The 26264-nt window shown below is 41.5% G+C and overlaps 1 protein-coding gene across 4 annotated transcripts in view; it reads left to right on the top strand.

Moving 5' to 3' along the window:
- Positions 1-26264, top strand: part of ADGRG2 (adhesion G protein-coupled receptor G2) — a 101124-nt gene that overhangs the window by 59779 nt on the left and 15081 nt on the right. Inside the window, exons 9-23 of one of the 4 annotated variants that reach the window (XM_019529222.1) lie at positions 1709-1753; positions 1856-1888; positions 3713-3754; positions 4029-4061; positions 5548-5607; positions 7578-7628; positions 10731-10798; positions 13625-13695; positions 15691-15730; positions 15856-15890; positions 16977-17074; positions 19984-20050; positions 20543-21045; positions 23054-23225; positions 23566-23722. In XM_019529222.1, coding sequence (XP_019384767.1) covers positions 1709-1753; positions 1856-1888; positions 3713-3754; positions 4029-4061; positions 5548-5607; positions 7578-7628; positions 10731-10798; positions 13625-13695; positions 15691-15730; positions 15856-15890; positions 16977-17074; positions 19984-20050; positions 20543-21045; positions 23054-23225; positions 23566-23722 — 1475 coding nt within the window. The remainder of the gene's footprint in view (positions 1-1708; positions 1754-1855; positions 1889-3712; positions 3755-4028; positions 4062-5547; positions 5608-7577; positions 7629-10730; positions 10799-13624; positions 13696-15690; positions 15731-15855; positions 15891-16976; positions 17075-19983; positions 20051-20542; positions 21046-23053; positions 23226-23565; positions 23723-26264) is intronic. The other 3 variants (XM_019529223.1, XM_019529224.1, XM_019529225.1) reach the window with 3 other exon arrangements.

Genomic DNA, 26264 nt, shown 5'->3' on the forward strand with positions numbered 1-26264 from the left:
GAGCAAGTTTCAGATGGTCCAGCTCTTCTCTTTCTCTGAGCCTGCCTCATGGCTGCTGCCCCCTCCTCCTGGGCAGTCCTTAACTTATATAGCCCTTATGACCTCATTTACCTGGTCCAATGGAGGCCAGCACCTGTTGGCTGTCAGCCAACCAGTTTGAAATGCATCACTAGTTGCTGGGCAGACTGGTGGTTCCTAGCTCCCCTGGGAGCCCAAGCCCCTCAGCCAGGTACGTGATGCCAGTCACATAGGGAGAGGGAACAGGTTTCCCCCCTCCCTCAGGAATGTATCCAGCTCAGGTTACCTAAAGAGATAGGGTAAGGTGTGTACCCTCTTCAGGGCCCATCTTAACCAAATTGTCACAAAGCAGAGTTTTTGGGGAAAAACATAAGTGGCCTTCTGCCACAGTAAGATAGGTGTCCTCTTTGGTGTGCACAAAGCAGTACTGTGTAAATGAGTTACTATATTTAAGCCTTCTACTGTTTGCATCAGAATAAAATCCTTTGCATTCTATTGTAATGCACAGGGTCATCTTACTTATTTGAGGGCAGGACACTGAACAGGCATATATTTTGGTAAAAAAAAGGGCTTCCTTGTTGTAGAGGATGGTTATCTTCCCTGCCATCAATTTAATTCAGTATCTATAACAATCACACCAAATAAATTCTGTAGCAAAGACTGAATTGCAGTTTCTCTCTGCAGGCTTGCTGTTTAAGGGATTTTAATGGGTTGTACAAATAAATACATTTCCAAGTATGATTTCTGAAAAAAGAGTTCAGTTGTTCCCCTTCTTTGTGTCATGAAGTAGGTTGCTTTTGTCTTGGTGTACAACTCTCTATGGTTCCATAAACCACTCTTTTTAATATGTTCATGATAACAGTTCCCACAATGACAGTTGACCAATTAGCACACGTTGTGGAGAAAACAGAACTGACCTCTTCTGGCACATTTACAAGCAGTGTAAGCAGTATGGCTCTTCAAAGTTTTTGATGTGTCAGAGGGCATATTTGCCCTACTTTGCTTTCTCACTCTAGTTAGTTCTATGTTGTGCTATGAGAAATGTGTGAATTAATGAATAAGTATGAATGAATTTGAACAATTAATTCATACATCCCTGATTTAAAAGAATACTTTTTATTATTCTGTTTCTGCTTTGCTTAAGATACATATTTTTGTTTTGTTTCTTGTATTTATCTGCATCCATCCCACTTTTTAGCAGAGCAATGCAAAGCACAAGAGATGATAATCACATTATCTACTGTTTGCCTTAATTCAGTATATTTTATCTTTGCTCAAGTCATTCATTGAACTAAACTGGTGGGGCTCTCACAGCTCAAGTCTGCTTGGCAATAGAAGATTGATGCGAAAGCTCATTGCTTTTCACCGCACTGCACTGGCCTAAGTAGTATCTTTAATTAGTATAAAAATAAAGTCAGGGCAAAATGTTCAAAAGAGCTCTGTTACCAAGAGCTATTCAAGCACTAATGGAAATCTTTCAAAAATATTCTATGCCCACTGTTTGCAGTGTGTACAAGGTAGTTTGAAAATCTGTTTACTATTTTTAGGATCCTAAATTGGAGGTTTTGTGTTTTAAAATTCATACTGCAGTGTGGGTGTTGAACTTTTGAAAACCTTACCTTAAAACCTAAAAAAAATTGAAGTGCTAATTGTATGCTGCACCTTTCTTTTTCTTTTCTTTTTTTTTCAGAATCATCTATTGTTACTTTTATCACCTACCCTATTAATGCTTCAGGCAAGACTTGATTAACATTTCTCATATCTAGATATTTTTAGCTTACAGTTTGATTTTTTTATTCTGTAATTTATATATTTTTTCTATAATTTTTTTTCTCAGATACAGCTTCAGAAGAAATTACCCATACTTCAGGTGAATGATTTTATAAAAATAAAAACTAGCAGTAGGATTTCAGGCAGAAATGGTATTAGAAGACAGAACTATGTTGCATTAAGTAAAGTTGTGTTGATTTATATCAGAAATATATTTATCTCTAAAGCTGTCTAAGCCTGTGGAGGAAACCTGCTACATTAGGTGTGCTCCACATATGCCTGATACATACTAATAGCACAGAGTTCAGCATGTAGTGCAGCAGCCATGGTCACTTTCAATTAAAATCACTTTTATAAAATAGCTCAATGGTTAGAGTCTTTGCCTATGAAGTCACACATAGCTTTCTGAAGTCTGAGGGAATACAGACCAAACCCACATGTTCCTTTTCCCAGCAGAATCTTCTCACCATCAGACTATAGAAAAATGTTTAGGGGCACCCTTCCTGTTCAAGAAGTTGACCCAGTGGTCAGTCAGAGCACAAGAATCATGGTGCCAGATACAGAACAAGAGAAAGGAATCATGAATGAGAAGTTCTTGCTTCTGAATTATGGTCCAGACACCCGATGTCTGCCAACTGCAAAAAGCCTAAACAGGCCAAGGAATAGGATTGGAACTCTGAGGCCAGGTACAGATGTTACATTTATCATGTGATAAGCACTCAGAAAGTGCTCTACACCTGTAACCAAACAGACATTCGCTGCACATAGACCACTTTAAAACTGGTGGATCCCAGTCTGAGAGAGACCTGGATGGATGTAGTATATCAGACTAAAGTGCTTTAAGTTAGAATACTCTGTCAAATGGCTGCACCAAATCCCCTTGTTACTCAAGATAAGTCCAGTCCCCCATCATCCCAGGAGCCTCTGGGCAGCATGCTAGTCTCAGGCAGTGCTTATCTGCTCTGCACCAGCCCAGCCCCATCCCCAGACTGTTACAGAGAAAAGACAAAAAAAGGCTGTCTTGTGGCATCGCTGGGCAGGGGAGCGGGGAGGAGAGGTAGAGGGAGGGCAGAATGGAGTCCTCCCTGAATGTGTGCCCCCCAGCTTGTTGTCTTGGGTTGGGGGGTGGGGGGCAGGTGAGGCCCATGTAGCAGGGGAGCTCCATGTGTCACCCCACCTCCCCCCGGTAGCTTTTTGCTGTGCTGGGAACTGGGGCCGGGCAGGGTAAAGCCCCCCTGCTATGTGCCCCAGCCCAGCTCTCCCAAAGACTTAAGCCAGCAAGCTGGGAGGGGCCCATATGGTGGGGGATCCCTGTTTCCTTTCCCCCCCAGTTCCTGGCACAGTGAAAATTCGCATGTGGCTCTAAGGTTGGAGGCGGGGTAAAACAGAGCCCTCCTGCTGTGTGGGCTCCCCAGTTGGCTGGGGAGAGGGGCCAGGATGGCTAATCAGGTCTGGCTAGCTGCTTGGCTGGGCTTGCCATTCTCCTGGGAAGTGTGAAGGAGTGCCCCCAGCCTGCTGGCCTTAGCCAGTGCAGGCAGGCTCTGAGCACCCCACCTTCCCACCGCAACCAACATCCCCCCGCCTCCCCCCTGGCAAACATCTGTTCTACCTGCTCCAAACCTAATCTAGGGTGCTTAGAGTGAAGGGTGACACTTAGAACACTTCCACCTTGGGCTTTTTGAACATCTGTACTTAGCTTTAACTGCTAGTTCATTACCTAACAAGTGGGTGGCACTGCCATCACATTAAGTGCCTACATTCAGACGAGAATTTAGTACCCTGCACCCCAGGTAGATAGAGAGATATGTAAAGTTTGATCTAGAAATTGAATGTAAATGTGGGAGCTCATTTTATGATCAGTATTTCATAGAATTTTAAATTATAATGTATATATAAATATTTATTTATATCCATTTTTCTTCAGAAACTATTAATGGCCTTGATTTGAATACTTCCACAACATCAGGTAAGGATTTATATCACTGCTGAGCAATATTTTGCCGGTGTAAAATGACTTTAAACTTGGGGAGTCTACATTTAAATATTCAAAGCAAAGATTTTTGCTTTCATTCTTTTATTTCATATGAGACATCATTCTTACTTACCTGCACTTATCACTTACCCCAGCAATGTTTATGGAAGATTTTATTAAGATTTCTCATAAATCTGCCTAGAGTTATGGAGCTTATATTTTAACTTCTAATGTTCATTATTTTTACTGTTCATGTATTTTTTCTCAGATACAACTTCAGAAGAAACGACACATAGTAGAGGTGAGAGTTTTCTAAAGATAAAAAATATAGAATGAGGGCCATATTCTGATTTTGTCTTAGGGAAAAATACTATAATATACAGAAAAGTTATGTTTGTATAAACCAGGATTACATTTGGCCCAATTTTTTCCTATTCCTGGTCTTTTAAAATGTTTATTACCCTAACTGTTTAGCTACATCATAACAGAAAGTTTAAAAAAATATGATAGTAACATTGTTCTGTTACCCAGCCCAAAATTTTTTTCTAGCCAGACCTTTAAGTATATTTCTGAGACAAGACAGAAGTGTACTTATTTTCTAGTAGTAATTCTTCATACTTTTTATTTAGAAAATATATAGGAATAATGCTTCTTTGTTAAAAAGTAACTTTAGTGAGAATACTAAGAATGAATACAATATTTTAAATATGCACTGTATTTATTAAACATATTTAGATGATATCCATTACTTTGGTTTATGGGCACATGATTCATGGTTTAAATTGTGTTAATTTTCTGCTTGTAGAGAGAGTGCCTAATTCTTCTTTTGCTTACAGAAATGTTATTGTGAAGTATTTCAATCATACCTTTAATAAGTCTAGTACTTATTTATACAAAAAACAGGCAATAGAAAGTCTAAACAGAAAGCAGTTAGATACCTGACAGCTTATTTAAGTCATCTGCATTTCATGGACTTACTCTGAAGGTCATACATTTAATCCAAAAACTTTTTTTCTGCTAATATCTTTGATGTCATATGTTCCACAAGAGCACAGATGAACTGTGCTGTGATGGCATAAAAGTATGATGTGTAAGTTTTAGAGGGCTATATTAATAAATTGTAATGGGATTTTTATTATTATTATTGTCATTCCTACTAGCAACTAGTCTAACTGTGTACGTGTTCAGATGATTCCATTTCAAATACCTATAAGTTGTTTTTTTTAATATTATGGAGCTCCTTCATTAAGCATTCAGCAACTAAAAGGGGTAGTTTTCAGGGTTAGCTAAAGAGTCTTACAAAATACTTTAGTCTGACCAGTTAAGGGTTGCCTTTAAAATACTTTGGCTGACATGGTTTGAATCCCAATATGAATATGGGCTAAAGAAAAATCATTCATGATGGCCAGTCTTTGAAGAATGAAAGAGTTCAAGACTTTAGAAAAGTTGCTAAATTTATGTTATTAGACTTATAAATTTCAGGACTTCATCGTGGTAGGTTGTGCACAGAAAAAAGTTAGATCTTGCTTTTCACCCTAGTGTCATTATCTAAATGTTCTGTGCTGGTTTTTTACAGTCTTAGTAGAATAACTGAGGGGCAACAGAGACAGCAGCCTGGGTTCTGCCTTTGTTGTGGAGGAGGGCACAAAAATAGCTACTGCCACCACACCAGCAGACCACACTGTGTCCATCAGGACCAAAGCAGCCAGCACTGCCCCATTTGTGCCTGCTGCATCTTTTGTCTTTACTGTTTTAATTCATTTTTTCTTAAACTGAATTTATTTTAGGAACACTATCTGAAAATATAATTATCAATACTGTTCAACCACTTCCCACCAATATCAATGGTAAGGCAAACTTACTTTAATTTAAAAATTGATCTCTGAGTGTGTGTGTGTGTGTGTGTGTGTGTGCGCGCGCACGCGTGCATGTGTGTGTGCGTGTGTGTGTGTGTAATACCATCTGAATAAATCCTTTTATAAAATAAATTAAAGCCTCAAACAGTGTTTAAACAGTGTCTCACATGACTAGCATAGAACCTTTTATTTCCTCAAAAATATGTCTAAAATGGATCATGTTGGCAACAATCTAAATTCCTTTGCTGTCTCTTTGCCATTTCAAAATGAATGAGTTAGGGGTATTAGTCCTTTTCATAATGGGAAAATTCTATATCACAAAAAAGTAAAAAAAATAAGTCTGTCATCAAGTTTGGCAATAGATGACAACCTCAACAGAGAAGCCAGGAATTGTTGGGAAACAAAGACTAAACAGTCTTTAAACAAAGGTTTCATTTCTGCAGTGTTTGCTTGTACCTGCAGAGTTCTGGAATCTGGGAGACGAAGGGTTTTTGTATCCTTTTTTGCATGTGTGAGGGGGATTAGAGAAACAGATGTTTCTAATGATAATAGCTATACAAATGGTCAAATGGATAATGTTTAAAAAGGAGAACCTCCTATATTGTTACTAAATGCCAGAATCAGAGCTACTAAACTAACTTCCTAATTTACTACATTTACTCAAATCTAAAATGAGGGTTTTTTCCCCCTAGCTGCATGGTGGGGAGGTAACCCTTATCTTAGATTCATGTGCAAGGTGGCAGGGGCACAGGGGTGAACCCCCTACCCCTCTCTCTGCTTGCCCTCTGCATCTTCTACCCCTCTCTGCCTTCTTTCCCCTTCCCTCCTTATTGGGCACATATACATGAGATCCTTAATGTGCAGTAGACTAAGTATACCATGCATTAGCGCATCACAGCAAAAACCGTGCTAATACACAGTCAAATTGGTCTGCTGCGCATTAAGCATCATGAAAAGACTGTGCACTGTTGCTGCTGTGCATTAGTGCCAGCTATTGCACATTTATGTAGTACCTCATATTAGAGGTACTAAACTTAATATGCCATAACAATGGTGCATTAATGTATATGTAGATACCCCACCTGTAAGGCACAGCTTGGCTCCAACTCAGGCTGGATTTTCTCCCGGGTGCAGAGCACATGGAAACTCCATTGTCTGTCCGGCCAGTCAGCAGCACCAATGCTGTGTGCCATGACCCAAGCAACATCTGACACTAAGGTGGTAGGGAAGAGTCAGAGACTGTGAAGAGCGGGGGGAAGGGGCAGGGATTGTGGGGGAGAGTTACAATGGCTGTAGGAAACTGGGAGTGGGTGGTACAGGTGGCTGTGGGGCAGGAAGGCTGCAGGGAGAAGAAGTAGACGGGGTGGAACAGAGGCAAGAGGGCCACATGACCCCTCCCCCTGCCCTCCAGCCACTGCTTTCCCTGTTGTACCAGTGGAGGGGGGCATGGATTTAAAACAAACCTCTGCTAATTAGATTCTATACCTAGAAAATTATAACTCGGTTATAAATTTTCCATATATAGAATCTAATTACTTGGGGGGTTGTCTTCAATTCTGGGTTGTCTTAGATTCAAGTAAATACAGGGGTTTTTGACACATTGTCTCAGGTACTTCTTTGTAATAATATGGATAATTCCTACTTGTTTTCTATTTTTACATGGAAGGCTAAACACTGAATGATGTTTCCTACCATATAGAGATGGTTATATATGGGTATAGGTACACTATAGTGAATGTTGCAGAATGATTAGGCAGATATATATTTAATTCATTTGAGTACTGGCTTGGACCTTAGGAATGTGTAAAACAGATGAAAACATGGATTTTAAAACATTTTGCATACTATTTTAGAAACATTTTAAGTTTTTTATAAAAATGTCCATTTAAAAATCTCATTTTGAACAAGCCTGTTGGACAAAATTATATTCAGATGAACTGAATTACTTTCTACTCCCACAGAAACAGAACCAAATCATTTATGTAATTCATCAGTCATCTGCAATGATTCAGGTTAGTGCTTTTCTTTCCTTTGTTTCTTTTTTTTCTTTTTGAATGTATCACCTCAACTTATTTCTCTCTCTTAAAAACTGAGGCCAGGTGCAGTGTTCCTATAAAATACCTCTAAAGATACCTATAAAGTATCTTAAGTTTAAAATTCTTATATTTGGCTTGTCAGTCTAGGGCAGTGGTTCTCAACAGGATGTTGTAAGATCATTTCAAGGGTGCCATCATGCAAGCACCACTGTTACCACCACTGCAGATTGGTGAAATTGTCTCCAGGAGAAGGTGCATGCGGGGCCACACCAGGAAGCAGCTGTGGCAGGACAAGGGAAGAGAGAGCAGTTTTATTTTGTTGTAGGGCAGGGAAGTGGTTTTTTATTTATTCAGTCATGTGTCTGTTCAGTGGCACAAAAAAGGTACCAGTAAATGTGGGGTGGATGCCTATTACTCCATGCTGCAGGTCTGAGGCGAATGTGGGTGGGGAAGTGTTTGGGGCAGCAGGGAAAGGTCTGAGGCAGCAAGGAAAGCAGGGAGATCATGTTGCCTCTTGTCCCACACCATTAAGGGTTGGACATGAGGCAAAGTGTTTCTCCCAGTGAAGGGAATCAGCTGTGCTGTGACAGATTGTGGCATAGCTGAATTGCTCCATTTGGTGGTATCTGTTTCTAGTCTAATGTGCAAAGAGCCAGAAAGCTCCAAAAGGGCAGCAGGGAGCTGACCAAGCCACCCAGCCTGCTTCTTGCCCACCCCACACAGGGTGCCTGAGATCACCTGGGCACACGCATCTCTGCAGGTTGATTCAGCAGCTGCACTGCCTCTTTAGGCTAAGTACAGACAGTCCAAATCCTGGGGCTGAATTGATTCAATCTTTGCAGGTTTTTTCAAACTGCATAGATTGAACTGATAAGCAAGTGAACTAACATTCACTTTTCAAACAGGAAAGGCAGCCAGACCCCTGCAGTGGCCTATATTAATAGCCAGGGAGCACTAAAGCACACCTCCCAGCCTGCTGGCCACTACAGAGAGCTGGAGCCCTCTGGTAACCCAAGCCACATACTCTCCTCACCTCCCCACGGGCTGAGCAAAGGGTGGTGGTGGCGGGGGGGAACCCACCCATCCTGCCTGGCACCAGATCTGCAGCTGGGAACAGCTGGGAGTGGGGGGAGGGGAAGCTCAACTTGGGGGCTTTGCTTGCCCCCCCTCAGCTGGGAGTGGGGCTGGAATATCCTAACCATGCCCTCTTCTCAGCCTCCCTGCTAGCTGAGGTAGCAGGGGAGGGGAAGCCTGCACCTGTGCTTGGCTGTGCCCCCAGAGCCCGGAACCAGAAGCCACACCCCTTCTCAGCCTCCCAGTTTGCTAGGAGAAGCTGTACTGGATTTTGGCTCCACCCCCCAGATTCGGGAGCAGGGCTGGAGTCATCTGCCATGTCCCCTTCTCAGTCTCTGCAGCAGGGTTTGGCTCCACCCTTCAGAGCTGGGAGCCACGGCCCCCTCTCAGCTGGCCCAGAGGCTGAGAAGGGGACATGGCAAGGAGATGCCATGCCTGCTCCCAGCCTTGTGGGGGTGGAGCCAACCCCCGATACAGGCTTCTCCTTCTTCCCTTCCAGGCCAGAGGCTGAGAAGGGAGCATGGCTCCTAGCTCCTGGCTTTGGGGAGCAGACTCAAGCCCACACTGCAGACTCCCCCTGAGCACCTGGTCTGGGAGTGCTCCTCTCCACCTCCCTCCCACTCCAACCAACAGCACCTGACTTTGGGTCAGATGCTGGTCCAGAGAGGCAATTTTTTTTCCCCCACCTCCTCCTCAGCCACCTGGAGTGACAGTGCTCTGGCTGTGGAGCAGAGGGGTACGGCAGACAACCCTGCTTGTTGGAGAAGACAACACAGCCCAAGGCTGCAAAGCATCATGGGATGTTGAGGGACTGTGAGTTAGCTTGAACTGGGAGGGCAGCTGGGCAGAAGTTGAATAAACCAGTTTGACCTAAATCAGTTAAGTCTGATACTATATCCAAACAGCTATAACTTAAACCAGTTTCAGCCATTTTGAAAACAGTTTAAGTGCGCTGAACTTCTGTTCGGTTACAGGTTTAAACTGGTTTTTGATCACTTAAGCCAGTTTGTGTGTAACTTTTGTCTCTTGCCTTAAAGACAGGGAGAAAACAAGAATGCACGTCAGTCAGACAGCAGGGCACAAGCCCAAGTACTGGAGCACATGATGTAGAAAGTAGGAGCCTAGCAAACTCCACTTGCTTTTGCACCACTAGCTGCAAAAACAATATGAGGGGCATGTGCACTTCCCAGGCAGGTCCCAGAGTTAACCTGAAACAGTGATCACAAAGGTAGATTTAAAAAAAAAAAGCCTCATTAAGGTGGAATCCTGTGGTTGCACTGCCTGCAGGGCTAGGATCTCTGACAAAGACTGTTGCTGCCATCACAGTGGCTGCTGCTGTCCCAACTGAGGGAGGCAGGCCCGGTCTACATAGGGACATTCAGTTTTTCCTGGGAGAGTTGCTGCTGGGCTCAGCTGGAAACAGTGACTATGCCAGTAGCAATGGTCAGAGGGATTTCCCTCCCCATGCCTACTCCTAGGGACTGGGCAGAGTGGGTAAAACCACCATCCCACCCATCACCCCTGCTGCTGCTGTGAGGAAATAAGCAGATAAATGCAGACTAAGGCTTGTTCCTGTCTGGTCAATAGCTCACCCTCATGGCCCAGCCTCTCTGCTAGGTGGTAAGCACTGTAATATGTAAATTAGTCTTTGAAATTGCATGCCACTCAATTCACAAAAGTCATGGAAAAGTGCCTCGAGTCCAGTGAAGGGTGTCTAAAGTCCAACAAGGGGTGCCTTGAGTCAAGAAAGATTGAGAACCACTGGTCTACAGAGTATACTGGGAAGTGGGAAGATAACTTTTAGGAGTGAAATTTTTTCAGAGTTTGAGATGTCAAAAGAAGAGGGTGTCTAACAAACAGATACCTTCAAGAAATGAGTAACAAACATTGGATGCTCCATGTCCATGAGCTCTGAATGGATTGATTGTTGAGTTCTCAAGACAGTTCTAGAAATGTAACCATGATAAATATTAACGACTAACCTTATTTGCCTTTTGGTTTTAGTTTTCTACATGGGCAAGGTAAAATTTCAGTCCAGTGAAGAAATCAATACTTCATTAAATGTTGAAATAGTAAGTCTTAAAAGAACTTCTTTAAAATTTGTTGTAATCTTATGATTAAAAATGTATTTATTTCCATATTGTTTAAATAATCATATCCTAATAATATTTTTAAAATGTTTTGTGTATTGTCTTACATGTAATTTGTGACACAAGAATTAATATTTAGTGGAGAAGTATATGGCAAGACAATTCTAAATTTGCATGTTCATTAGACTTGTCTACTTTTTAAGCTGATGTGCCAGTTGAGGGGATTTGACTATACTGGTATAATTTTGTACAGTTGGTTCAGCAAGCATTCAGTATCTTTAAAGCTGCTTTGCAGTTTTTACCACAGTTATTGCCATATCTTTATCAGTGCTATAGAGGCTGTGTAGATGGAACAGGGGCCCTAAATTGAAGTGGTGGGTTTTTAAAAACACTGCTTCAGTTTAGGGCCTTTTTAACCCCCGTGTCGTGCACACACCCAAACTTACCTACCTCTCCAGTGGTGCGGAGGGGAGGGGAGGGCAAGCTGCCAGCAGGCAGAGTGGTCCCTGGGCTGTGGTGGGGGTTGGTGATTCCCTCTGTGGCCCCTGCCCACAAGTACCTGACTCAAGCAGTCCCAGGGGGGCACCACAGACACGCTGGGAAGCACTGGGCTCCCACGCAGCTCAGACAGGCAGGCACCAGTGGGAAAAAAAAAGATCTTGGACAGAGCCTGCCTTCCCAGGCTTCGTTGCACAGTTTTCCCACAGAGCCCCTGAGCTGCACAGAGCCTTGTGCTTCGCTCCACAGCTGTAGGGCAGCAAATTAAATCTCCTTGGAGGAGTTTTAGTTTGCTGTGCCCCAAGTCATTTAAGGTGCATTATGCCACCGAATTTGCTACAGCAGCTGGAATTACTGCACAATAAGCCGCTGACATGTGCAAACACCAACACTGTTAAAGTGGTGCAAAAGCAGTTAATGCTCTTTAAAGTGTTGTGTACACAAGACCCTCATTTCATGTACACATGGCTGTAGATTCCAGTTACCACTTTTAGCAATATGTCCCCTGGGTGCAGTAATCACAGAAATGCTTTAACTGCTGGGAATTATCATAGGTATATAGGGAAGGTAGAAATCTCTAATCAGTCCTCCTGCACTGGAGCAGGAGCAATTTACCAAGGCCATTCCTCCAGCCCAGAAGGTCTCAAACTTTTAGACTTAAGGCACCCCTCTATAACTTTTCCAAATCTTGTGGCACCTCAATCAAAAATCACTGAGCTAGAATCTAAATTCAGAAAAGGTATGGAGGGAGCCCTGAGGCTAAAAAAGTTGAGAACCACTGATCTAGCTGGTAGTAGGTAAGAGCTGGGGACAGATACAGGTCCTGATCCTGCAATGCCCTGTTCTTTCCACTGTTTGCCTTGTTTCTGTCCTCCTGCCCCCCAACCCTGGTCTGTACCTAAGAGGTCAAGGTCAGCCCACTGCTGAGACTGATCCTGCAGGGTTTCATCTGTGAGCAACTATTCTGTGGCCTCTCTCACCAGCCCTGGGAGCTCAGAAGGAGTGGAGGGAATGAGCAAGGCTCCAAAGCGTGACTCTGTCCACCCATCTGCCTACAGCACAATGCACTACTGAAGCATAGGAGCAGACAGCACATGGGCCACATGGGATTTGGGCAGGGGAGGGGGAGGCAGCAGTGACAGACAACCACATGTGCCACTGGGTAACTTGGACAGGCCCAGGGCACTAAACAGGGCAGGAGGGGATTTACTTCCTCACACAGGGGCCAAGTGGTGCAACACCCTTAAGTGAATCTTATGGCACCCAAGATGCTGTGTTACCCCAATTGAGAATTAGCGCTCTAATCATTCCTTAAAATCTGCCAATGAAGCTTTTCCAAACCCTTAGGAACCCTGTTCCCATGCTTAAAATTGCTTCCCTGCAACCACTATCTAAACTAATCACTATCTAACCTGTTTTAGCTTAAGCCAATTAATTCTTGTTATATCCCCAGTGTACACAGAGAACAGTAAATCACTTTCCTCTTTATAATAACATTCTATGTATTACAAGACTGATATAATGTCCCTCCTCACTCTTCCTATTTCTAGGCTAAATAAATCCAATTCCTTCAACCTTTCCTGACAATAATCATCCTATTTCAGTGTTTTCTCATTAAACAGTGGTTTTGACCTTTGGGTAGAGGTTGGCAACATAGGGACTGCAGGCTGGATCCCGCCAACGGGATCTGGCCTGCATAGCCCAAGGATTTTGCCTATGCTTGCTCTTGTAGCCATGCCTATGCTGGGGCTAAATAGTGAGGAGCTGTGCTACAGCCAGGTAACTTCCAGCTGTGCCCTTGCTGCTGCTGCTTCTTCCTTGTACAGCCTAACCTTCCCCCCAGCTGGGGTGTGGGCACAGCTTATGGCCAGTAGGAAGCTGCACTGCTGTCACTTCTCCCTCCTCACACCCCAACTCCACCTCTGAGCTGCAGTGCAGAAGCAGCAGCAGCATGGATGCAGCTTCCAGCTACCTGTTCCAGCACAGCTTCCTGCCATCTGGAAGCTGCACCCAAACCACAGCTGGGGAGCTGGGGATTGGGAGAAGCTGCAGCCAGGTGGGTACAGTGTCTAATGGCTTGGCCCCAGTGTGGGGAAAATGGAAAACTCGCCCCTGCTGCAGAGTCCCACATAAGCCATTCGGACTATGGAGCACTTGAAGCCGGGTTGTTCCAGCACATAGCTTGAAAAGTTTGCCAGCCATGGGCTTTGCGTATTAAAATTTGATTGAATAAGCTGAGCGTTGTGCTTTTTAAATAATATATAAGAGTTATATTTTTATCTAGTAATGTAATATTTGTGTTTCTGACAGATTAATAATATCAGCAGCAAACAAGTTACAAAATTAATTCCACTTGCAACTCATACTCTACAAGACCCAACGTAAGTAATATGTAATTATGGATATAAATTGACTCCTCAGTTTCAATTGAATGGTGTCTATATTTGAGAGGTGTTCTGTCTTCAGCAGACTCTCTACTTCTCATTATTCCTGTAGTTATTCCAGAGTGAATAATTATTTCTGGGATGTGAATACTTATTGAGCCTAGCAAAATTCACAGTGATTTGAACATACTTATAGACATTTATAGAAATAATGTTTATAGAAAATGTGTAATTTTGGTTTTGGGGGTATAGGTTGTAGCTGTATTGGTCTAAGGACATAGGCAGACAAGGTTCTTTGGGTAAATCCTATATCTTTTATTAGACCAACTAAAATAGTTGGAAAAAATCTTTGCAAGCTTTCCGATACAAACACCCTTTGTCAGGCTGAGGAAGCATCTGCAGTTGGTCTGCACTCTTCTTGGATGGAATAGAATAGAAGCCAGATGCCAATGTGCATGAGAGAATGCTAGTCAGTGAAAATGCAAATTGAACCAGTCAATGGGTGAGAGACAGGTGTGGGAGAAAGAAGAATGTAGACATGGTGATAATATAGCTGGTAAATAGTAGTGAGGTTACCTGGGGTGTCAGATGTTAGGTAGGTTATAATATGTCATCAATCCAATGTCTATATTTAGTCCATGATTTTTTGTATCCAGTAGGTTGATGAAGTGAAGTTCATAGGCTTGTCTGCCAAAAGGTGTTTTATAAATTCCCTTTGAGGAATAGAACTGAGAGAGTGGTTTTCTTGCGAGAAATGTGCCCCCACAGGTAACTGAGTATTCTTGTCTTTGATAGATTTTCAGTGTGCATTCATTCTGGTACCCTGCTGCTTCGTTTCTCCAAACCAAAACAACAACTGCTTACCAGAATGAATGCACACTGAAAATCTATCAAAGACAAGAATACCCAGTTACCTGTGGGGGCTCATTTCTCACAAGAAAACCACTCTCTCCATTCTAATCCTCAAAGGGAATTTATAAAACACCTTTTGCAGATGAGCCTATGAAGTTCCTTAGATCCTGATTTTGCCATTCTTTTAATGCATGCCAGTGCCCTGAGTGTAACTTTTGCTCTATACCTTATACTTCCCTACAGCAGCTACATTGCCTTATTTCTGGATTTGGAGTGGGAACAAGTGGGTGGGTTATGTTTCTAGGTTGCAAAACTAACAAGATATTAATAAACCCTTCAGAGCTACCAAGATATTAATCATTAATTGTGACCTAGTTTTCAGTGAGCATTTGGGGAAAAATTATGATAGATAACTTAACCCTTCCAGTCTCATACCATGGCTTTATTTATAAGCCCTAATTATGTTACAAAGACTTGCTAGGAGAGCATCAGTATTTCTGCTGGGTTTGGACAGACAGAACAACAATACTGAATTAATGTGTGAGAATGTACCAGATGTCTGTACACTCTGTCCTGCAGTAAGTGGTAGTTATATTTACCCATGAATGAAAGAGCTACTAAATTTCTGCAGTTTAGCTTCCGCTTACTGCAACATAGGAAAAATCTCACAGTGAATCAGCTTGGTGCATGGAACATCCCTCTTCTCCTGCCTTCCCAGCCCCACCTTAAATTGGTACAATATAACTGTTTCATCTCTCCCTACCCTTTGTCTTTTAAGTAACTTCAAAATAAGTGAATTAATGAGAAAATAAACTCGTGTGGGATGATAGATGGGTGAACTGCCGATGCTGTGATATATCAAGTGGCAAAGCAGAGTTATAGAACCTGATTCAAAATATCAATGATTTTCTTTAAAAGGATGTTTCTTCCTGCAAAACTATTTTCCCTTTAAAGTATGTAAACATTTAAAAAATAAGAGCTAGAGCTATGAAGACATTAATAACATATTGTTGAAAACAATGATAGATATTTTAATATTCTTTATTTGCTATCATTTAACTTGTCTTACTGTTGGATGTGAAATGAAGTAGTTAAACAAAAATAGAATATACTATTCATGGTAAACTTCTTATTTTAAAGAATTTCAGAATTCAACAAAACATTGCAAAAGATAAGTGAGGTAAGCAGTTTTATTTATCGTTTTAGATATTTGAGAAAGTGAAATTTCCAATTTGTTTCTGATGTTATCATAATTGCCAAACATAATTGGCAGAATAATTTCATTTTATCCATTTTTTCTTACAGTCTTCAGTTATGGAGTGTGCTGCAGAAAACCAAAGGTCTGTCATGTTAAATTTTAAAAGCAGTCATTATATTCCCCAAGATCTTGTATGGTGATTTGAACAAAGTAGGAATGCAGCCAAAATGAGTCAGATTCAGACTAGCTCAGAAGTTATATATGGCCCACATCCTGCCTGAAGTGAAATAATTGGAAATAAGAGATGGGTACATCCACACACACATACACATACACATACACACACACATTGCATATACAAGTACGCTTTATTGCAGTCAATTAATGAGGTCTTCAGTAAAGTGTCACAGTCTGAATGTGTGCTCATTGTAGGGTGCAGTATATTAATTAACTCTGCTGTAGTTTAGTACTGTTGGGAACAAGTACTATCCCATGGCAGAGTAATTATGTGCACTCAAACGCATGTGTAGACTGTGACCAGGACTGGCTCAGGCACAAGGGTGCTACAGTACGGGGGGCTATCTGCTGGCTAGCCCCACACTGTAGCACCCTCATGCCCCAGCATGCTCCTCCAGGACCCAATGCCACCACTCAGAGCTCAGGGCTGACCCCCCAGACCCTCTGCCAACCTGGGGCTGCTCCACCTCAGCTCAAACTGCTGAAGTCTCGGGTGCACATGCAGATGTTCAAATTGCCCAACCGCACCAGAGTTTATTGCGTCATGCTAATTGCACGTGTAGATGCACCCACTGAGGACAACATTTTGTTTCTTTTAAAGAATTTGCCGCAGATATCAGAGAAGGTAGGGATTTTGAATAGAGGCCATCTTTAGAGATCACTGACAGGTGTAGTACAGTTTAGAATAGCCCTCACTCTGTCTTCAGTCTTTACCAGAGTGGGTCGTGGAAAAAAGAATCAGAAAACTGTCCCTAGTTCTTGGACAGCACTGTGGAGTAAATAGGAAGCAAATGAGCACCAAGCAAGCTATCAGTCTTTATCTTTCTAGAGTGAAAATAGTGGTTTGTTAACATTAACATTATCCCCAGATTTGAAAATTTCTCCTGTGAAAAATGTTTCAAATCTACTTTAACTAAGTCAACATTTGGCAGTATTTTTATATATTACATATAAAGTCAGATCTTTTCAATGGTGTTTCTTCTTCTTGCAGCTTACCAGTCTGCAGTTTCATAATAAAGGTAGCAAGGACAATGAATATAAGCAATTCAATGGCAACTGTAAGAGGTAACATGGAAATAAGTCAAATAGGTAAGTTGTCATAAATATTTAATATGGTTCTATTACAGTCACTGTCTTCAGTCTAACAAATATCATTATAAAGGTAACTTGAAAATGTTTTTCTTTGGAACTGTCTCTCCTTTGACTTATTGTCCATATGCACATCGTCACTGTTGTTACATGTGTACCAAAGCAATAAAGCACAGAGAATTTTTGCCTTGGCAGTTCTCCACTGGGTGTGCTATAACTCTGTCCTTCCTTAGGGGGCCACGAAGCCAAATGGTGGCTCATCTCAACAGGTATCATCTTCAGACATATTCATAATCTGAGGCCTGTAGCTATGGTTGAAGTTTCTTTGAAGCTTCTAATCCTTTTTATTTATGTTCTGTTCCCTTTACATTTCCTTTTAAATGTATTGTTCTCCTTTTGTTTAAAAAACACTTAATTTTATTTGTGTCATTATCTTGTATTACTCTGGCCTTTCTCTCTTTTTTGGTCAAGAGAATAAAAGCCTGAACTACTGTCATAGTTCTTCCTTAAACAGTGAGTTTTAAAATATGTCCATCATGTGTTGAGACCAGCCTGCAATTTAATCTCCTGGGCAAATCCATCAGATTTAGCTCTGATTCTGGGACTAAGATGCAGCTCAGTGCAACTCATTCCAGTTGGTTCATCAGCAAGATCATCCTTGACCTTGGCACTTCTAAATCTTTTAATAGGTTGCAGCTCTGACACCAGCTCCAAGAGAGAGCCTGCTTCACTTTTGCCATGCTTATTTCTATTTCCCATCCTCAAGAGAATACTGTTGAAGCTCAAAGAAGCTCTGAGTCCTCATGTGGCTACCACCAAAGGTCAAAGAAACTTGATGTCATGGGTTCTCCAAAGGGAGTGCTTGCTTGGGATTTCCAGCCTTGTCTAGTCTCTCTGAATAGTCCCTAAATCTAGCCCAACCATGCATCCCCCAAGTATTCCCAAAGTAGCTAAGGTGTTCTTATACTTCAGAACATCTCCAGGTCAGAAGCCAACACTGCTTTTCAGGTTGCTTCATCCATTACGATGCTTATCTCAGTCTGTGTTTCTTGCGTACATGTGTCACTTCACCCTGCTGAAGTGTCAACAAGTCTGTTTTTGCTAGAGGTTAGTTTTGTCTCTTCCAGCAGGTAGGCATCTCTGGGACTTAGCAGGGACTCTATTAATGCTTTTTTCCAGTGTACAAGGTAGTCGAGGAAACTGAGGCATGAAACATTATTACAACATTAACATATTTAAAACAGGAATATTACAATAAAATCTATAGTCTGTCACAGCTGGATATCAGTGGTTTGGCACCATCCTCCAGATATGTTGGTCATCCTCAGCCTGCTCCAAAGAAAGCCCAGGATAAACAGCCCAGGTATTCCTTGGACTCTTCCATAGAGGTCTGTTCTAGTGGCTGCTGTATTGACTTCCATTCTAACACCAAAATCCCTGACATTGGCTTTCTGTAGGTGTGAAAGAATTGTAGTCCAGGCATGATTTAGCATCATTGTCTCTCTGCTTAGCTCCTGTGTCTGTTTGTAGTGCTGAACAACTTCAGCCTGCCTTTGGAAGTGATACTACAACCTTCTGTTACTGCATCAGGCCTAACTTGGGATCTGGCTCTCACCACGTCATTTATAGAAAATGTGTCCGATTCTGATTCCAGGCACAGTCCACTCGATACATAGATCCAGCTCAACAGTCCAGAGACTAAAGGAGGTCCTCTAGAACTCTCTCACAGATACCTCCTGGGGTCTGGTATTTGTACATGACCTTCCTGTGGCAACATCTTTTAGTAATGGGACCCTCAGCTGCCTTCTATCATTGGGCAACTGATATAGCCACTTAGACCTGTATTGATACTTACATCAAGTGCTGTGCAATTGCAGAAGCCTCCAGGGCAGATGCTGTGTTTGGCAAACTGATCATTAAATTATTCCAAGAATAGCTCCAAGTACTGCTTTGGAGTCATCCACAGTGAGGTTGGAAGAGGAAAATCACTGGAAGTAGAAAGAAAAATAATTTACTAGTAGCTGAAGTTTTCTGAGATTTGTCCATATGCTTGTATCCCCCAATCCTCTCTCCCCCTTTCTTGGACTTGCATTCAGTTTAAGAGTTGATAGGTTGAGATGAAAGTGAAGAGCAGGAAGTATGCATCCTTACAGAGCAGAGAATTAGGAGAGTTAGGGCCAAGGCAGGTTACTAGTACTGCCAAGACAAAAAGTCTCCAAGCCCATGTGCTAGAGTGCCTTGACAGTCCCAAGTGATGATGGGCGTATGGACAACATCTTGAAAAGCTCCAGTTCTTGGTAAGTAATTTATCTATTTTAAAGTAAAAGGGTTAATTCAAATTGACTGTGCATATAATGTATGTGAGCTGTTTCTCTGCCATGTTTGTTATTTTGGATAGATGTTGAAATGTACTTAATGACAGATTTTTTTTGTGGTTTTTTTGGTGGGGAGGAACCTTTTAATAGAAAAAATACCGATTCGTTTTGTATAACAAATTAATGGAACATGAGCTACTACTATATTTGAAATAGTGGCTTCAATGGACAAGTCTAAAAATAGCCAAATCTTGATTCTGATATTGCAATTATGGGAAGGAGTACTTCATTCCATTTTCCTCTCAGTTACAAGACATGAATTTTTATGTTACACATACAGTTTGTTTGTAACACTCCAAATGAGCTATCTCCATTGTCTGTAACAGCTTGGGCCACGCAACAAAAATGTGCTGGTATTTATTTTAAAGTTTTGTGTAATTGTGACTAAGTTTTGTTTTACAAAGTGCCTTGCATACAAACCTTATGAAATGCCGTATGAAATTAAAACCATGCTTTTCAACTATTGTGCATAAAGGTATGAGTAAATTTCTGTCCTACAACACAAATTAGGGTAATGCTTCTTTGTCACCATAGAACAGTACTGCTGTTCAGCTCTGCAGTCTTGTCCCTCAACTTCTGAAGAGTTACAAATATTGCAACAGTAAGTATGAATTAAAAAACCTAACTTTTTCATATTTAAGGACCACTTTGCTTTTGCCTTAGCAGTAGCAAACACTCGACCAACAAAATTTTGTGGGGGGGAAATCTCCACAAGCAAAAATCTGACAGAAATTTCTTGTCTTAGAGCTCTCTCTCAGTTTCTCCTGCAGGAGAGGGCTGTCAGAGTATCATCTACAAAGTATACTGAGGAAGTGTTACTTTTACAGTACCTGAATTACTGTTGAACTCCTCTTGAATAATAGAATTTGGAGACCGTACACTCTAAATATGACAAAAACGAGCAGTGTCTGTTACTAGAATACCAAACCCAACTGAACTTATGCATTACACTGATAATTTAATATTATATTATAATGATGCGCATGTAATTCCGAAGTTTCCTATACTAGAGCTTTATTAACTTGTGTTTCTTAAACTATAAACAACGCTAAACTTAACACACTTACTTGTAATTTTGTCTTATTTTCTATAGTAATGTACAAGACCCAGCTGCATGTGCTTGCCCTCCCACTTCTCCAGCTGCTTCTTCTGCTAAACATTCTGTTGTTACCTTTCATCCCTGTACACCTCCTCCCAAATCTACAGCTGTTTCCCCTCTTCCCCTTCCCACAAAACCAACCACTAAAATGACTTTTACAATTAACCCTGCATCTAAAACTTTCAACAAGCTTACCACTACCATTCACAGTTCTATAGTATCTACCTATCCAACAACTAAAATTCCACTTTCATCCAAACCTACCATCACATCTCCCACCAAACCCATTACTAAAATTCCCTCTGTTATGCCCTCTACCCATACTACCACTATATCTCCCAACAAACCTGCCATCATACATCCTCCTCCTGTTTCTTCCACTAAATCAACAACTTTGGTTCCTGCTACTGCTGCCTCGGCAAAACCTAATACCACCACTACTTCTGGTACTCATCCGACTGCTGATGGCCATGATAGCCCGACCAATGGGAACACAGGTAAATATGACAAATGGAGAAACCGGCATCTTCTCTCTAAGGCATGTTCTTTATTAGAACTATGTATTTTAAATCTGTTTTTAAAACTTTATTTCACAAGTACAAGTTCAGTTCTGTAAGTGGCCTGTGCAGGTAAGATAAGACAGCTGCTAACTGTTGTATACCTTAGGCAAACATAAAACAGTAAGATACTCACCCTAGGATAGTTCAAGGACTGGCATTGCAAAATTCACCTGGCCCAATACCACAGTGTATAGATAAGTCTCTTGTGAGTAAACCAGGCTGCAGAGTCCTACCTGCTCTTCAGTCATCAGTGTCTGGTCTGAGTCCAGTCACTGTTCTTGTTCCCTTCAAGGCATATTCCCAGGATCCAATCCCTTTTAAAACCTTTCTTGAGACATGGGACTCTGCAGTACATTTAGCACAGAGCGTGGAACCAGAGCCTCAGAACTGTGGAATTCCAGGCAGAGAGTGGAGGAAGGGTACTGTGGTACCTGAAAGCTTTTCCCTGTCTATCCCACCCATGTGTCAGTCCAATAAAAGATATCACCCACAACAATTCTTGCCTCTTCCGTGTTTTTTGGATGATCACAGCAACAACATTGCTTCAAGATTGCCTGAATTCCCTATTCACTTAATGCTTCCCTAAATTCATGGCTCATTATGGGTTCTCCGGTCTTTCTATTTAGCCCTTTTGGGGACAACAGGGAGATAAGAAATTCAGGCTTAGTCAGGAATTTCTTAGCTATAATCATTTTACTCTTCACAATCACTAGAGTTTTGAGACACAGTCCTTCTTCCTCATCCCCCCCCCACCGCTACCCCCCAACCTAGGTGTGCATAAAGGACTGTAAAAATCAAGGCCATTCTAAATGCCATTAGTCTCCTTTTGCTCTGTCCAACCTGATCTGCATCCTCTCCCTCAACCATGCAGGCACTCCATTTTGGAGAACCCATTGTTCCATAGGGCAGGGGCAGCAGCTAAGGGACCATAAATATTGAGGAGAATAATTTACTAGAGAAGAATAATTATGTCTTCTCAGTTACAGCTATTCAGATAGGTGTCAAACAACTTTCATGGACTAAGTAGCTGTCTGGAATACATCATCATAGACATGGCTTGGGTAATTCATTACAGATATTGTAACAGAACGTGATAACATCTTTTCTGTGGTAATTCATTTGTAACTTGGAAATGTATGTCATGGGCATATGGCTTTCAGAATTGATAAGTGTATCCCACGTACAGAAAAATTAAAGAGTGGATATAAAGACTGGATAGTTTTGGGTTGAGGATTATATGAAAATTACAAATACCCAATAGTTGATTTATATTTGATTTGCTAACAACAACTGTCAGTCTTTAGGATGCTTTATTAGAATTAGCAGGCTGCAGTGTGAACAGAATGAATTCCAGGCTATGATCAAACTAGGGATGACTGTTTGCTCTATGGATTTGATTTACTGTGTAGGGAATTTCCTGGAAGAAGAACAAATTATGTCACTTTCACTCCTGGGGATTTTGAAAGAAAAAAATGGCACACTTTTGGTATTTTACTATTGTAAAGTCTGGTGTGTGTATGTTAAGTCATATTAAAAGCAGTGACTTTATTTTGGGAATCATGTTTTATTATGCATTTCATCATATGTTTCTGTATTTAAAAACCTGACTTTTTAAGCCCTGATTTTTACAGTCTTTTATGCATGTGGGTAATGTTTTTACGATATAAGGACCTGCAGGATTGGGGCCTTACTGATAATTTATTCTGAAACCTCTGTTGTGTAATACAAATCTACCTCTGTGCTGCCCTGCAGAGGACATCACTCTGTTACAGTGTAACTACAGAGCTTTGGCTCTGGCTCAAGCTGTTGCATCCCATGGGTTTAGCCTGGTGTTTTGGTCAAAATGACAGTCATCACATACTGGCTTTTTTTTTGTTGTTGTTGGTATTTGCTCCCTTTGGTTTACACAATATATCAGTTAATGCAGAATTTTTTTCTGTCCCAGGAGATACCACACGTGCCACAATTAATGCCTCCACACCTGAGGACATAGTATCTGAAATGGAAAAAGCTTTGTCAGCAGGAAATTTAGAGCCAAAAGTTGCTGAAAAAATGGTGAACAGCATTAGTGGACTCCTAAATTCATCAGTGTCTATACCATCATCAATGTCTAAAAGGTATGTCTCTTTCTGAACAGAATAAATATGTGTTGTATTAATTGTTATGATAAAATTATAGTTGCTATAGGTGATTTTTTGTAAGCATTAAGCCAAGCTATCAGTTTCTCGTGCAAACTGAAAATTTACATCAAAGGCAAAGGGTATTATTCTGATATCTCTAGTTCTGCAATGATGTATCTTATTGGAAATCAGTGAAAATTCTAATTTGTTTGACATAAGTAAAATTGATATTGGCCCCGATTGTTTTCAGAGCATGCTTAGTTTGCCATTTCATAAGCTGCTTGAAAATTAAGAGAGATGGACATTGTAATATAAAGTATATTTTGTCTTTTAACAGAATAATACAACTTGTGGATACTATTGGCCTAAGACTGAACTTTTCAACAAAATCCATAAATTTTACATCCCCTTCCTTGGCTCTGGCAGTCATTAAAGTCAACAGCAGCAGCTTCAGCAAAATGTCCTTTGCTGTCCAAGATTCATCAGATCTTCAGGTAAAAATACCTATAATCTAAATCTTCCCACAATTAAAGTCAGAATGTTAAGGATGGACTTAATTTGTTATCTTGAAACAAGAGTTGTTCAAGAAGATTTTTAAATCTAGATCTGTACTGACAAACACGAGGAAGGAAGAATGTTTTTGAGTGTTGCATAGCATTTTGCTCATTGCATGTAAATATTCTTAAAAATATAATACGTTTGTTGTGCATTTATATTATAATTACAGGTTCTTTATTAGTGATTTTTGACCCAAACATTATTTTCCTTTCATTCTTCCATGGTTCTGTATGAGTGAGAGATTCTGTACTGTTGAGTCTGGCCCAAGCTACAGTCCCAACTGAAACCACGATTTCCCTAACAAGCTGTTAGTAAGAGAACAGCTAGGACACAGAAGGGTTTGACTAAACATTTTCCCTTTAGCATCTTAGAACCATGATTCATTTAATTACCCACTCCCTAGTGAAGTTTTCAAGGAGTTTTACCAGATGGCCTCATTTTTTTAGAAGTAGTATTGGTGAAGCATTAGTGGGTGCTGGGAAAAAGCTATTATGTTTCGTGGTTGATGGCTTTCATATTTTTGTCACTCATGGCCAGGTAGTCTTGCCAAGATAAGAATGTGCTTGGAAAGCTTTTAATTACACATTGTCTCACTCCAAAACATTTTACCCCCTCTTTCCCCTCTGTCCCTGCCAATGCCCCTAAATCCAAGAAAATTCCATCTCTTATAGGCAAAGGGTTTGAAGGGTTTGAAAGTCCTGGATAAATTAACATTTGCTAAGTCAGTGGGGCCGACCTTTTTGGGAGGTGTGTCACAAATTAGCCCCGCATGTTCCACTTCTGCGGCTGTTTTCTGCTCCCTGCTCTGTGCTCATTGCCTGTTCTACTGCTCTGCTTTCTGCTTCCTTCCCTGTGTTCCCTGCCCCATCTGCCATTCTGCTTTGTGCTCCCTGCCTACCTGCTGCTGTGCTGCCTGTCTTCTCCCTGCTCTGTCATGTGCCACAGAGGCTGTCCATGCCACTTGCAGCACATGTGCTGCAAATTGGCCACGCCTGTTTTAAGTAATGATGTGTTGGAAGCTTAGGGAGCTGTTAATGAAATAGAAAGTCTCACCAAATGGTTTCTAGCCCAAACAAGGAGATCACAGTGTCAAAAAAACCTGCGCCAGTAAAAAGCGGGGTGGTGTATGTGGTGGCAGTGTGTGCTGCCTGAAACTGGAGCCTAGCCAGCCAGAGCAACACTCCAGCTGCTGGCCGGTTCCACATGCTTGGATCACCACCTCTGGAGCCCCAGGATCCTATGTAAGGCTGCTGGAGCCAGCCAGGCCAGGTGTTGACCCCAATGTCCCCTACCCCACCCAGAGCTTTTTCCCCTGCATTAGCTCCACATGCAAGGGCGGGCATGGGGGCAAAAAGCAGTGGCATGAATTTGTGCCAATGCTTTATTCCCCACAGCAAACACATATCCCTGATTGTGGGGTCATGGCCAATGATTCTGGAAACTACTACCATATTCAGAAGTACATTATTGTGGCATCATGGTGAATCTGGCACTATTGCTGCCAGGCTGTATTGGTTCTCTGGATATAAAAATTTCATTTCCAGATTGGTCTCTTACACATTTCCTAAACTCTGAACTATTGCTTTTCTTTTTAAGTTTTTCAACTACAAAATCTTAGCTACAATGGTTACCTGACCATGCAGGGGAGATCACTTTTACTTAAGTAAAATGTGGATGTGTCTACACATGCATTTTACTGCACAGTAGTGTAATTAGGCTGGTTTAGACTAATATACTGAGCCATCACATAGTCCTGTTGGACACAAGTACTATCTAACGGTGCAGTAAATTACTGCTCTTAAATGTACATGTAGACAGTAACAGAATTGGCCGGGGCACAAGAGTGCTTCAGTGTGGGGCTAGCCGGCAGGCAGCCTCCATCCTGAAGCACCCTCATGCCCTAGCCAGCTACTCCACAGCACGTGGAGTAATGTTGGAGCAGTCCTGGGCATTAATTGCACATGTATACATGCCCTGTGTCACTTTAAAATGCACCACTAAAGTTTAGCTAAAACTTAAAATCTTGTTTGCCTGATGTTACAAAGACCTCACAGGAAGTGGTATCACATCAGGAAGTGATGTCACGTGACCTTTGGCATCAATGAAGTTGCAGGAAGTGACAATGAAATGGGTCTAACCAGTTCACAACTCTCCCTCTATAGCATCCACCTCTGCCACTGTTTGGGACAGGATAATGAACTAGATGGACCATGGGGCTGACCAAGCATGGCACTTTTTATGCTCTTATGTTCAGAAGCTCTTATGTTTTCTGGCTGAGCTTCCAAACTATGGCTGAGATTTACAAACAGGGGTAGATAGGCATGTTACAAAGTTGTCATAAAAGATTTGGAGCCCTCTAAATCCCATTCATTTCAATGGAAGTTGGCCTTTTGACTCAGCTTTGAAAATCTCAGCTCAAGGTGCCAACCAAGTAAGTCAAAATATATTTTGCATTTCTATGCAGTGCATCTATGTGGG

Source organism: Crocodylus porosus, unplaced genomic scaffold, assembly GCF_001723895.1.
Source record: "Crocodylus porosus isolate Cpor-Errol unplaced genomic scaffold, CroPor_comp1, whole genome shotgun sequence".
Lineage (NCBI taxonomy): Eukaryota > Metazoa > Chordata > Crocodylia > Crocodylidae > Crocodylus > Crocodylus porosus.